The following is a 14,838-nucleotide window of genomic DNA, read 5'->3' as shown; positions in this document are numbered from 1 at the left end:
TCTATCCAATATAACTATAGATAATGGTTGATGCAGATTACCTAGCTAGTTAGCTAGCATTTGCTATCAGATGTAACTAGCTAGCTTAAAATGTGGCGCTATATATATATATGTATATATGTCACTTTTATGGGTCCCCCAGCAACGTCTTTAACCATCTTCATAATTTGTTTTTCTTTTCAACACAGACAAGCCTAGCACATAGCATATGTGAGTACAGGAAAGGAGAGAGGTGAGCTGTTGCAAAAAGTTAGCCTTCAAAGCTTTCTGCCAGGGAGGAAAATAGCAAAATTTCTGCCAGACAGGCTGAAGACTAACTTCTCCTATGTGTGAAAGTTGACTGAAGTTCTGCTGGGTACCAGGCTTACTCCACTGTTACTGGAGCAGAGACCAAAAAGGGGCGGGACTTAGGAAGCATCAATTAGGCACTACTGATGATGGACTGATTATTATGTAGCAGTGAAGGGAAGGCTCCTGGAGTCAAACACCACTGAATCTTCTTGCAGTAGCAAGAATACTACTGATAACAAGTGCAACTACAGACAGGAAGTGGTGAACGTCCACTTGATGATGTCGCTTGTAAAGTTAAAGCTACGTCAGCTTGGCAAAAAATACCCTACTGCTGTGATTAATCCAGGCTCCACGTGCTGAGCCTGCAGTAACTACTACTGGTCAGTGCTTTTATGAAGAGGGAGCAAACTTTTTTAATCTAAGTATGGGATGGATGTTAGTGAGTGTCCAGTCTCGTTTTATATTTAGTGTGTCTGAGAACGTGTGTGAGTCTTTGTGTGAGGGAAGGGGAGGGCTGAATGCACCACCTGTGCATCCTGCTCTGAATGTGTTTTCTCACTCTCTTGATTACGCTTTAAAACTTCTGTAATGATGCAACAGAACGATGGAGCAAAGCAACAAAACTGTTTTCTTTTTCATTTGGGAGCTGCTGTAACAGTGTGGAGGAGAAATAATGTTTTTACAGCGGGGGAAATTATACTAGTATTTATTCCAAACTGAAAGCGCAGTGCATTATACCTTTTCAGCAGTGCATTATATTGTATTAACTTCTTCACACTTATATTCCACCACGTATATGAGCCATCTGAGATCCCTGCCTGGCTCGTACTGCTGAACCAAAATGAACTGAGCTATGCCACTGAGCTGTTTTGCTGCTCATTAACTGCTCACAGGATTCTGGTGAGACGTACGATTTTAATGTAGCTTCTGGCGCTCAACACTAGTAATTTCCCTGTAATGACTGACTGACAGCAGCTGGTATAATGTTGGGGGGGGGGGACTGCACAATACTTGATATTTGTTTGCTGCATTTTGTACATTTTTCAGTAGTATTTTTTGTACATTACGTACAAGTTATGTTTACTAAAAAGCAGGCACTATTTTGAGGTTTATTCCGTTACAGGCTTTCAGAGATGTTATCAGTCTTATTTCGTTGTGTTATATTGTATTGTTTATTTATTTTGAAGAGATATAATAAAATGCAACTAGCTATGTTTTCTGATCAAATGTGTGTGCTAAAGCCTTTTTGTGTGTATACAGTATGAGCATCTGTTCCCTCTTTTTTTTGACCATCTGCCTCTCTGTTTCACTCTCCTCTTTTTCTTTCTCTGCTGCTCTCTAATAATCTCTTCTGGATGCAGAGGGAGTAAAGAGTGTTTGCAAAGTGTCTGTAAGACTCATTTTGTCAATCCCAGATACTGATAATGATATGTGCACATTTATTTTCCACCTACAGTAATTGCAGAGAACATCAAGTCCCTTCTGTTGTGAATTAACATATTATTATGCCTGCTCTCATTGTGATGGCCCACTGACAGAGGCAGATATAAAGTACAACGCTTTTCAGAATGAAACAAATTTACTGGACAAAATAAGAAAAACTACTGCCGATATGTTTATTTTCCATCTGTGCCTGTTTCTCTTTGTTCGTCACAAATTCATTGAAATGATCAGAATGACGGCTGAAATTTGTGGTGTCGAAGGAGTGTGAATTGGCTCTTCCTCCCACGATGCAACTTTGCTGTCCATTTTAGGCACTTCAGAAAACCTCTACAGCACAGACATACTCATATTGCATGCACATAATTAAAGCATCATCTTACCAACCTGTCATATCAGAAGAAGCTCATTTCGGGCAAAGACGATATCTTATTTGAAACCCCTTATCAGCTGGAATATTTTCATGCATCCCTATAAATTACTGTAGATCAAGACTGTCAAAAGTATTGATACCTCAGTACTTTTTCAATACTTCATGTTTAAAACAATTCAAGACTGCAGTTCAGTTCTGTCTTTGTTGTCCTGCATGAAATTTGGCTTGTAGCAGCAAAACCAATGTTCAACATTTTCTTCTGTACCACCACTGAGTGCAGTATATTTTTTTTTTTTTATTCTAGTATTTTATCAAAGTTTAAAGTTCTGGTATCATGATGACTCTACTATACACTATTATGTGCAATCATACACTCATGCTTTGTTTTGGGCCATAAATAATTTCTGCTTCACAGTTAAAGCAGAACAACTGTTCTTCCAGGTCTGTTTCAGGAAAAGCACAGGCGTAAACTATTACCTGTCACCTCAAAACCTCACTGACAATCCTTTCTCACAGCATCATGTAGATATGAAATAGTAGAGTTAAAACAGGTGTTACCAATGATGCTAATTAAGGTCCTGTTCCATTTAGTGTATCAGTTCCTTTCCAGTGAGTTAACATGTACAAAGGCAGCACTCTGACTCTGTTTGACCTCAAAGGACTGTTGGTGTCAAAATGGTTGTGCTAATTCCAAAGAAATGCGCAAGAAAAGTGGATAAGTGTGTCAAACTTTCTTTATTATACAACAGCAATTTAGTTGAGCGTTCAAGAAAATTAAAAAATTGCACATCATTCCTCCATAACTGGAATTATTTCTTAAAACCTGCGATAGCTGTTTTTTTTTTCTTATTTTTGTCCACTTGGGGGAAATAAGTTGTTAACACAATATTGACATATTGTCATTTTTTAAGTTGATATAGCGAACTTATTAGCATACATTTGCTCATGGAGCATCATTATTATTCATTTGCAGTCATGCTTACTCTTCTTTAGCTCTGTTTTTGGTCCCTTTTGCCGCTAAATGTTCCACCAGCATGACAATACCTGCTTCTGTCTGCTGTTCGGTGCCGAGCAGGTGGTGCTCAGTGGGTTTTTTTTAAAGCGTTTTCACTGAGAACAGCTGCCTGCTAGGGCTGAGAACACAAAGTGGTGAGAAAGAGGCAAAACAGTCAAGCTGAGCAGATTTATCCATGGCCCTGTTCCACAGAAATGTCCCAGTCCTTGTTTACAGAACTTAGTGTACATGCCATCGACACCACTTTCCTTCCAATGTAGAAATATAGAACCTAAATTTCACACTCGGTGTGGCAGACGGTAGAGCACTGTATAGTAAATTGTTGGTGATTTCACTCTCACAGGTCACACTGCTTCACCTCTTGCTGTCTGTTCTTCCACATCCAATAAATAAGCCCCGACACCCACAGTGAAACCACACAGGTGTTTCCACTCGAGCTGTTTGATTAGCCCTCAGCCCTCCTCCAGTCTGATTACAGCTCTGTGACTCACCTTTGCTTTAGTCACGCAGCTCCTTCTTGTTTCACATCATCACTTCTTTTCACCTGTCTCCTGTTGTCCATTAACATCACCTTTTATTTTACCAGTTAGTTCACCTTTTATTTTGCAGAACTGTGTTTCATGCAGACCTTTGTTACCTTCAGCTTTCCATTTAGGCTGTTAAATCTACACTGAATTGTTTTTTTTTGCCGTCCTCTGCTACAACCATCATGTTGTGAGCCAAATCAAGCTGACTGATAATGACCACAGACTTCATGATCATGATTTAGGTAAGCCTAAACCCACCTATATTAAACCCAACACACCTCGGGATGTAAAGGAGCAAAAAACAAGCCATTAACTCCAAAAAATTAACTGCACCCACCTGAGTTATCATTGTGTAGTCATGCTAGCAGCTCTGCAAGGAAGAGGCCTGCTTAGAACTAAATGCTAACATATGCTAACATGCTCAAAATGACTAGATATAATCACCACAATGTTAGCATGCTAATGTTTACAGGCTAATGTGTTTCTATTTGCATTTCAGCATGCAAACATTTGCTAATTAGCACCAAACACAAAGTACAGTTAAGGCTAATATGAATGTAAAATTTGTTTTAAGAGAGCTAAACTGTTAACGCTATGTTTTTCAGGCACTCAGATCTTTGCTAACCAGTTGAATGTGCGCTTTGAGTTTCAGTTTACTTTAGTTAATGTGTTAGGGAATTTTATTTTGAGGAGAAAGAAGGATTTTGAAGCTGATATTAATATAATTCTCAAAATGAGTGAAGTTTTGCTCTTGTGCTGCTGGCAAACAGCAAGAATTTCCTACTGTAAGCTACATGCTAACATTATTTTTTTACTGGTATTATTCAATAGCAATTCAGTTCAGAACCAGCCTTGTGACAAACAAAGTATTCCACATCATTCCCACATAATTGGTATTATTCAACATCAGTTTGGTTTAGCGTCGACCTTTCAACAAATATTAAAATATTCCATATCATTCCTACATAATTGATATTATTTAACAGCAATTCAGTTTAGCGTCAGCCTCCCAACAAACATTTTGCGCTTTTAACCTGGGCAGCTTCATTGGAACTTTCTCACTGGTCTGTACTTGTAGAGGTAACTGTGTATGATCTTAATTAGCAGTATCGCTGCTAATAGCTGCTGCTGTTTCTCTCTGGAATTTCATGTCATGTTAGCTAACCATAGCTGACAATTAAGACAGGTGTGTAGCTAAAAGTTTAGAAAATGCAAGAACAAGTGAGGCATACAAATTTGCCTTTTTAATTTAATTATTTCTGACAAGTTGCTTACTTTCTAAATGCTGGAAATGTCTGTAATAAACCCCTCTGCCTTGTTGCTGCCTGTGCATCCTTAGTGTGGACTGTGTGGAAGCAGGAAGCCGTCTGTGGCCAGGCGAGCCAGACACTAACAGTTATTGTGTTCAGGAAATTGACCAATTACCCGCTGACCTCTCTAAAAGAATTCCAGAAAAAAAACCTGCAGCCAGAAAAGAGAAACATCTCTGCAGAACTCCATCAGTCAGTCCTTTATGACTGTCTGTCTGGACAAAGGCCGTTCCTAAAGTAAAAGGAACATCGCAGCCCGACTGAAGATTCCTGAATGACACCTTAAATTAACTGAGAACACGGACTAATGGGACAAAGATTAACCCTCTGAACTGACTGATAATAATTCCTGCACCAAAAAAAGAGATAATTCTTATTTCCTAAATAATAGCTTGTTGTTGGAATTGTTAGAAGCATTGTGCTATAAGTTTGTATGAGTGTGTATTTTCAGAGCAATGGGCCTACGGAGCAACAGGCATTTGTTTTCATAACAGTGTCGGACAACTTTTTTTCTTTTCTCTTTTAATCTGATCCTTCATGAAGCACTTTGGGCTGCGTCTTTGCGTTAAATATTTTTAAAAATATACATTTATTACTATTATGGGGATTTGGAATAAGGGGCAGTTGGGACAGTGGTGTGACACAGTTTTCCTGTTTCCAGGGAAGCTAAGCCAACATTGTCCCGGCTTCATCAAATGTCAAACTATTCCTTTAAAGTCTGTGTAAAGCAGTAATAATGTGTGATGAGTGTGTCAGTTCACGGGGCTTTTATAGCGTCAGGGGACCATGGCTCCTTTGCATCACCAAGCCATATTTTATATAACATTATACTATTTTATATCAGGTCTGCCGAAAAAAAATCCTGAAGTCAGCAATCATGAAAAACTACTAATAATTCATAAACTATTTTCTAACATGTATACTGTATTTAGAAGAAAAACTCCTTTACACAGACTTTAAATTGCCTTTCGTAGGTTAAAGACAACATGTAGCAATCTTGAAGCTAAATTACTTGACAACGCAGAACATTTTCAATATGCTTTTTTCATAATATAGCACTTTAATGTGTAAATTAAAATAAAAACTTACATACAAATATTTCGAACATTTAAATATGTAGGAAGTCAAAGAGTCAAAGGCAAACATTCTTGTGTACATGATGTAGCATTTTAGAAATTACATTCCTTGCCCAAACAGCCACAAATGTAAATTGATAAGCAAATTATTTACTGAGCAGTGCTGAAGGTAAAATTAGTTTTTTTCTGATTACTAATATAGTACAAATCCTTTATGGCACAGTACTGAATATATGGCATGTCCTGTTTAAAGGGTAAAACTAAACTATCGTAGCAAAAACCTCATCTAAACTAGGAGATGTACTGCAGCGAACATATAAGTAACCATCACCGTTTGTACATAACTTACTAATTAAGATCTCTACACCACTGAGTAACTACTTCTATGGTTCAGCTACAAAAATAAGCTTTAAAAGCTTTAAAGCACATATTTCATTTAAGTCACATAGTGTTGAATGTTATGTTTGATTTAATGTGATTGGTGGTAAACAGGGAAATTCTGAATATCCGATTAATGGCAATCTCACAAATTGCACAAAACACCTTAAGTTTTTTTTTTCCTTAAGTCACTTGACGATTATTTTCTCTTAGCTTTACTTAAGGATGCTGCACAGAACCCCTTAAAAGAAAAACCTTAAAGCCTTTACTGCATTGAAAGAGATTTTACAGTTTCCATGGAGACTGTTTTTTTATTTTGCTTCCACTGACACCAGTCATCACCTCCGTCCAAGAGGTCCAAAAATTGTGACGACTCGCCAGTTCTGGCCAAAAAAAAAAAAAAAAAAGATCACTAGTTACAGGAAGAAGTCCAACCACACTGGTAAGAATAACTTCAAGTTAACTTTACTTGAAGTAAACGTTAGAAAATGAAAGAAATCTCTGTACAGGAGTCATTCATAATAAAGATCACATTTTCTTCTAGCAAGTTATTTAGTTATTTATGGTTGATTTAAGCTTTATATGTAAACTAGACTGACAGTTGGGTGACCAGAGGAGAGTGGGTGACATTCAGGACGGGGGATTAAAACAAAACTAATTTAGAAAAACATCAGACTCTAACTCTGATCATTTGTTATAAATATTATGGCTCAGTTACAGATTCTGATTTTACGATATCATGCACAGTGTCCTGACCGTGTTCACAAGACACACAAATCATCATGCACACGCTTATTTAACGTCTTTTCAGGAGGTAAGGTTGTCATAAAGCTGTTGGAGTTGACAAACGCACTTCTTGAATATTTGTGGCAGCTGCACATCCTGTCACCTGGTTCAAAGCAGTTATTTACGACAGCCTTATCAGTGCAACAGACATGTGACAACACCAATAATACTCACTTTGAAAAAGACAACAAGAAATTTTTAATATCTAACAGCAGGAATTAGAACCTACAGAAGTGATTTGATCATAATATTTTAGTTAAGTTGTTCACACTGACTCTAAGTTTAATTTAGGGGATGTTATAGCCAAGTTAGCTAACCTAAAGCAGGTTTAATGACACTAATAACTGTTAGTCCCACCCTACTGTGCTGTGATTGGCTAGTACTAGTGAGATTTCGATTACCTGAGAGCCTCTCTAATGTTGTCAAAGGGTCAATTTTAATGATAAACCATCATCTTTTCCTAAACATACCCGAGTTTTTGCCACGCAAGGAGTTTTCTTGTCGAAATCTGTCCAAATAGTTTTTGTTCCTCTGCACCTACCCAAGCAGTTTTCTTGCCTAGACCTGAAAATAATACACCAACTAAGTCCTTTAAAAAAATTAACACTTAGCTTTATGTGGGACACAAAGCCCAGCCTCCTGTGTTTGATCCAGGTCTCCAGTTCAACTTCCCTGCTAAATTTCTCCCAACTGCCAGTCTACGCTCCTGATCACAGCCAATCAGAGCACAGGAGCTGCAGCCAATCGCAGCGCAGTAGTGCAGGGCTAGGTGGAACAGAAAACAATAACGTATCAGAGGTACCTTAGCCTTACCTTTTGTGCAACAGTTTAACTAACTTTAAGGGATTTCTTAAGAATAAGACTAAGATCAGGAGAAAAATATTTAAGTGATCAATTAAAGGAAGCCTTAAGGAGGGGACTTAAGGGTGTTTTGTGCAACTAATTTTATTTTAAGGAAACCTTAATTTGGACTTTACAGAAAATCTTAACTGGTTTTTTGTTTTGATGTTCATCTTACACTATTCCTGAGGGAGCAACAACCCAAAAAGAGCAAAAACAAAATGAAGAAATCACTCTGAAATACAGGAGGTGTCAGTGGCGATTAAAATCATAAGGTCCTGTGATGCAAACTCGGATTAACTCTGACTGAGGGCAGCACTGCAGGTGTGATGCACCCAATTAAAATCCCTTCAGTTATCTGAATTAATTTTTTAACAAGCTTGTCCACGACTGCTCGTCTGAGAGAGCTTTCACAGACATGAATTCACTATTCTTACACACCAAGTCTGTGGCGAGAAGATGAAAATGTCACAGATGACATGTCAGATGTCATCTTCCAAACAGTAGGCACTCATATAATACAGTTGTACACTGCAGTGCTGGAACGTTGCAGCACAAATTGTTCTCTTTCAGGCTGCAGACCTGCATGGAGACAACCAGACCCCCCCACCTCAGGCACAGCTGACAGCTGAAGGGGGGGTGATTACGGAGGAGCGCACCGCTGAAGGTCAGCGCGGTATCAGAGCTGGGTGTCCTCTCTGGTGTCTATGCTGGACTCGCGTCTCTCCTTCAGGCTGCTGCTGTGGACCGGAGGCACCTCTGGGACGTGAGCCAGAGGGTCTGAACGAATCAAGTACCTGGGAAAGAGACGGAGAGGAAGAGGGCAGATGAAGAGCTGAGATAAACATGTGCGTCAGTTGTAAAGAGCCGCCTCACGGGAGCATTCGGGCACTCTGTCTCCTCACTAACCCTTCACTGCAGAATTCACACTCTCAGCCATGAAAGGCACTCCGTATTAGAGAGCAGCTAAATAAACAAGTAAACTGTGGGATGCACTCGCCACTCTCCATCACGAACAGGAAACAGCCGTCGCCATGGATACTGATAGGTGCCTTGCTCTCTCAGCTGTTGTGTTATAATTCATGTTCCCTGTAATTGCATATTATTTTCAAAATCATACAAAACTGGTAGTCTGTTCTTTTGTGAAGCAGTGATTTTTAGGTGATGAGTCCCACACATGCGCCGCAAACCTGAGCTCATCAAGACCAAAGCTTTTCAAGTGCCAGCAAAATGCTAAAAAATATAATCACAATGTGAATTCTTTTAAAATATAACAAATTGAAACATTTGAAATTATTTTTTAGTATGTTGTTCTAATTGCCTGTCAGCCAAAACATCATTCATCAAGTCATAAGCTGTCAGTGTTGGCTTGGACTGCAAGAAGCTGCTCCAAATGCATCATCTGCTTCAAGATTCAAACAAGTGTTTAAAAACCGTCTAAACTTCAGCATCAACTAAAACAAAAGTGGCTGAAAAAATTGTCAACTTTGGGTTGTTGAAGAAATCTTGCAAAAGGTGGTCCCTGCCCATAAGCTAATGCTATTTGGGAGCCTCGGCACGAAACAAACACAAATGTCTGAATCAGTTGGACTGGATGTTAAACAGACTCTACCCTGTCAGATCCCGAGTACAAACTCCATGTAATGCCTGACTGAGATGAATGTGTGAAAAGAGCAGGTCATCTACCCCTGCGTCACCTCGCCTAAACCAAACAGAGTTATCCAGTGGGTGAAAACACCTCTGGCACAGACAGTCTCCCGCTGGGTGCTTCATGAGTGAAAGAGTAACTCCAGACCACATCCAGACTTGATTCTCCAGAGTTCATATAAAACAGATATACTGTTAACAAAACACAGACACATTATCACCTTATAAAGTTCTTGTCCTGAATGTGTTATCAAATAATTGCCTATTTACATATCCCGTCGGCACAGACATTACTACATGTACATGTACACACTTTTAGCTCAGATTTTGGTCTCCACCAGCTCCTGAGGGAAATATCTAGCTCGTTGTTGAGTTGTGTATTTGTGTACCTACACTATCCCAAATGTTTTCAGCCGTGTTCAACTCCAGAGAAATCTGTAAGTTTACTCAAGCTAACGGTGCATTTCCTGTTGCTGTAACTTCCAAAGATGGGATACAGCGATCGTAGCTACGCATAACTTGAATAAGACTTAAACATTACATCGTCTGTGAACATGAGTTTTGCCTGAGTCATGTCAGATCAGTTTTCATCAGCAATTCTGGTTGTTTAACAGTGAAGGCAAAAACTCCCACGATCCCACGCCATTTCACAACGTCATCAATCTACGTCTTTGTTTTGATGTGAGAGAGACGCCTCGCGGCAGAAGTTACATACTGTCCATTTAAGTATTATAAGATAACGGGTACAAGGAAATAACAGAGGCAAAGCAATATTTTTTGTTTTCATTTTCACTTCAGTACTGAGTGGTTTTATTTCAATCCACTGTGAAAGAGTTGTGTATTTGCATGTTATGTTTTTTGCATGAGACTGTTACGCTTTGATTATCACTTGTACAACATGTGCAAGAAAATCCTCAGACAGCTTTGGGAAAGCTGAGAAATAAACAGAAGCAGTGGTACACATCAAATTACCCTTTGTTCAGCTGGTTTACACATCTGTTTATAATGAAAGCCCTGAGAGAAAAGGGAGAAGAAGAGAAGAGAAGAAGAGAGGTCTGATCTAAATTGTTTTCTCTCCTGTGTTTACGACTTAAGAACAGGTTTTTATTCCATCTGTGAAATCAGTTGGGAAAAAAGTTTTGGCAGGGGAGAAAAGTTTTTTTTTTGTCAGGATAATTTTTCTGAATGTTTGTTGTTGTAATACTTGTTCTGGCCACAGGAGGCTGAAGTGCACCACTACCCCGTGGTCTCAACAGGACTTGAGGCATTTTTCTTGTGGTGAATTTTAATTTCTTCGTGTTCTCTAAACACAAGGTACATGCTGTATATTGTGTCTTGGTCTTTTGGCTGGGAATGCATTTTATCAGCACCAAAAACCAGCTGCCAAAATAATTATATAACAGTTCTGAGTGAGAGAAATTTAATTGGATTACTATTTGATTTGTACTACACAAACTAGCACATGAATGGAGCAACATAAAGGAGTAATGCTTACACAATATCATTGAGCTCCAGCCTGGTGTCAGGAGAAGGGTTAATCAGGACGTAGGACAGAGTGTTTTGGTGATCGTTCTGCTCATCTGAAACAGAAACATCAGTCAGACTCATCTGTATGACTGTGAACTGTACAATAAAAAGTTGAGAATACACGATTTCAAGGCAACTGTCTTCATTAAATGTTTGTGTTTTGAATCAAACTTCAACTCTTAAGGTTTGAATGAACTAAAAAAAATATTTTGGTGACATAAACTTTTGTCAAGATAATTTACTTTTCTTCTTAAAATGAATCTGAGTTTCAGAAACAAAAATTGTATTTCAAAAATTGTTCAGTAAACTCATTAAAGTAAAAGTGAATAATGGTTAATAATTTAATACTTTCAACTGAACCTTCACTAAGCCCCTCCTCCAAACAGCAACTATCCAATCATAGACTAGCAAGCGTAACTGGGCCTGTTAAGCTTAGCATTTTTCTACATGTTCAAACGTCTTCGCTCTGTGAACTTTAGCCTATCTGGCTAACTAAAACTAGCTCATTAGCTGCAGTAACATTACCTCCAGTCAAACTTGTGTTACGTACCACTGCATTACCAAACTCATGGCTTATTGGCACCAGGGGTTAAAGGGCGAGGTGGATGTGGGCTGGTGCATTCTGGGCTTAGTGCCGCCCAAGACGTTTGTGATTGGTTTGAAGAAGTGCTAACAAGGCAGGGCGTTTTTTTCCCCTCTAGCAGAGCGTGCACATGTGGAACCAGACTTTTCTTTGTCGATGTTAAATCTGCCGGTGTTATCACTGTAAACTGCATAACGTGCAGTATGAAAATGGAAAGCTTGACAGGCGTAGCAACAGTAACTAAGGAGGGAGGGGCTTAGCAAAGGGTCAGTTGCAACCATTTTATTTTAATACAATGCCCAAACAATTACAAATCGGATTCATAACTGACTGTGAACAATTTTGGGGGATATTTTTTTGGATTTGTTTTATTTGAAGAGTTTGAATTTCTACCTGCCACAAGATCGTAACTTGAATTTCTTACCCTGTAAGTATCCCAGATTGACTCTGTTCATCACGTCACTTGCTGTCAGATTAGTGAGGTCTTCTAAAAAAACAGCAGTTAGACATGAAACAAACTTTTAATCAGAAGAACACATGAAAGTTTGGGACGGTAAAACTCGGAGCAGTTGGCTTTGCGTCCATCCTCACCATAACCAGAGGTGGGGAGGCCCAGGTGCCTCATGCGGTTGCGGACCAGCTCAGAGAGCTCTTCTCTCTCAGAGCGTCGGTACAGGTTGAGGCGCTGCTGAGCGATGCGCTGGGCGTGGTCCTTGCTCGAGTCCCGGCTCGTTCCCTGCCACCTCACGCTCTTCTTACTCAGACGCCGTGCCCACTGCATGCTCTTCTTCCTCAGCAGGGGATGATCTGATTGGTCATTGGGTCGAGACTCCTCCCCCTTCTCCTTGGTGTCCTCGCAGTCGTCAACGCTGACTGACACCTGTGACTGGGGTGAAAACAATTATTCTCAGATGAGTTAAATTCTAGTTTTTAGCCTTGCTAGCAGCAGGATCCTATGGATGGATGTCTGTTCGCTTGGTTTATCCCTTTAAACGTTGACACAAAGTTGGTTATTTTGTTCGTTATGCTGCTTGTGGAAAATCTTGTGCAAAACTTACTCTTAATGTTTTGTTTTGTTTTAGGGAGCAAGGAGAATACTGCTGCCCAATTTAATAAACTGAGCAAGGGGGAAACAGTTTCCATTCACTGGGGCCAGAAATTCAGCAAGAGCAGCTTGGAGGTAAGGCAACAATATCTTCTTCTGACCACCTTGTACTAAAGGTACCGGTAGATTAGCCCTCAATCTATACAGAGGCATAATGGTAAATGAAATCCGACTTTTTAAAGAGCCCCACAAGCAAGTTAAAGTTTTTATTTGTTCAATGAATTAATTTAACTACCACTAAATGGACTGGAGCAAATGTTTGCACAGGCATTCATGGTTCCCAGACAATTTATCCTAATATCTTGATGACTTTGATTAGACTTCATCCCCCCCGATCTTGATCCAGTTCTGTGACTCACCTGTTGTTGCTTCGGCAGCAACAGGTGAGTCACGCCGCTCCTTCCTGTTTTACATCATCACTTCTTCACTCTCTTTGTTTCGCCCTCCTGTTTTCAATTAGCATCACTTTGGCTTCCATTGTTATTTTTCCCACAGTATATGTCAGTACAGAGCTGTGTTTCATACAGACTTTTGTCATCTTCTGCTTTCTATTTAGATCATAAACTATAACAAATCGAGCTCAGGCTGTTTCCTTGACCATCCTACAACTAGCATTTTGTGCCAAATTAAACTGACCGCTCATGAACACAGGCTGTGTGGTCATGACATTCATCGGCCCACTCCTTTAAATATTAAGTCCAACAGACCTCGGTACACAGAGGAGTGAAAATTAAGCCAAAAATTAAGAAATTACCAGTACGCCTCTAAGTTCTTTTGTAGCTGTGCTAGCGTCTCTGCAATGAGTTATTTGAACTAAATGTGAACATGTGCTAACATGCTAAAAATGACCAACGATAACGACATCAGTATTAATATGCTGAAGTTCACTATGTTCACCATTTAGCTTGTTATCACGCCAACCAGGGTTCAACATTTAACCAAGGCCTGATTGCCCGATGCCATCTGTGGTCACCAAATATTCCATGTGGGCCACCAAGTTTATTCCCCATGCTGCGAGCCTTCACCAACACAGCGTTACACAAACATCCCGGTTGTTTTGCAACTTTTAGTTCAACATTGCACAATGTAGTGTGACATATATCTGCTTTAAGGACCACCTGTGACTTAACTTCTGGTGTTAATATGTTTGATCATTTTGATACACGGGTAACTGTTAGCAACGTTAGCTGGCGACAAGCTATCATCAGGTTGCTATGGCTCTTTTCTACACTCAGTGCTTGGAAGAGCTGCCCAAAATGAGAGTGAGCACTGTATCGTGAAAGCGAGCACGACATGTTCGCTGCTGTTTGTGATAAATTACGAACTTATCCCATGTATTTGTCAGCTGTTTAGAGCTGGGAGGGTGAGGGAGATGAGCAAACACTTTTTACAGCGCTGACACAGAGCTGCGCTCACTAAGCAGACATAGACTATTTAAAAACACCCATGTGATTATCAATAAGCAAAAATACTAACTAAACACTAATACACACTGTATACAAAGCTTTCTGGGCGTTAGATCCCACTTGATAGCATACTATCATTTTAAAGAAGATTTGAAAATGTAAATGAGTACCAAAAAAATGTTTAAAAATTAAATTGAATTGTGGATTTGGAGAAACAAGACATCCCTATGTTATATACTAACAGACCTTATGTATGCATCAAGATTCTGCTACAAATCAAAGATTAAAAACTTATTTGTAATAAACATGTTCTTGCATTCGAGATGAATATTTAGCTTGACACAAAGTGGAGCATTATCGCCGAGGTCTCACCTCAGAAGTTGAGAAAATGTGGGATTCAGTTCGATAAATCCCAATAGGAATTTCAGCACTGGAGGAGCAGAGTTTCTGGAACAGTCTGCCATAAGTACTAATCCAAAGATCTTCCTCTTTTACTTTCATCTGGAACAGGAGATACATGGGTAAACTGTTACT

At 39.4% G+C, this 14,838-nt stretch overlaps 1 protein-coding gene across 2 annotated transcripts in view; it reads right to left on the bottom strand.

Annotated features, from left to right (window-relative positions):
* Positions 1-8,215: 8,215 nt before the first annotated feature.
* kcnt1a (potassium sodium-activated channel subfamily T member 1a) overlaps positions 8,216-14,838 on the bottom strand; it is a 51,520-nt gene continuing 44,897 nt past the window's right edge. For both annotated transcript variants that reach the window (XM_084745705.1, XM_084745706.1), the window contains 5 exons: positions 14,677-14,805; positions 12,385-12,679; positions 12,218-12,280; positions 11,179-11,263; positions 8,216-8,833 (listed from right to left, as the gene is read on the bottom strand). In XM_084745705.1, coding sequence (XP_084601831.1) covers positions 8,716-8,833; positions 11,179-11,263; positions 12,218-12,280; positions 12,385-12,679; positions 14,677-14,805 — 690 coding nt within the window. In that variant the 3' untranslated portion in view covers positions 8,216-8,715. The remainder of the gene's footprint in view (positions 8,834-11,178; positions 11,264-12,217; positions 12,281-12,384; positions 12,680-14,676; positions 14,806-14,838) is intronic.

Source organism: Lutjanus erythropterus, chromosome 20, assembly GCF_056507025.1.
Source record: "Lutjanus erythropterus isolate fLutEry1 chromosome 20, fLutEry1.hap2, whole genome shotgun sequence".
NCBI lineage: Eukaryota > Metazoa > Chordata > Actinopteri > Lutjaniformes > Lutjanidae > Lutjanus > Lutjanus erythropterus.
This window is presented reverse-complemented; position numbering and strand designations above follow the sequence as displayed.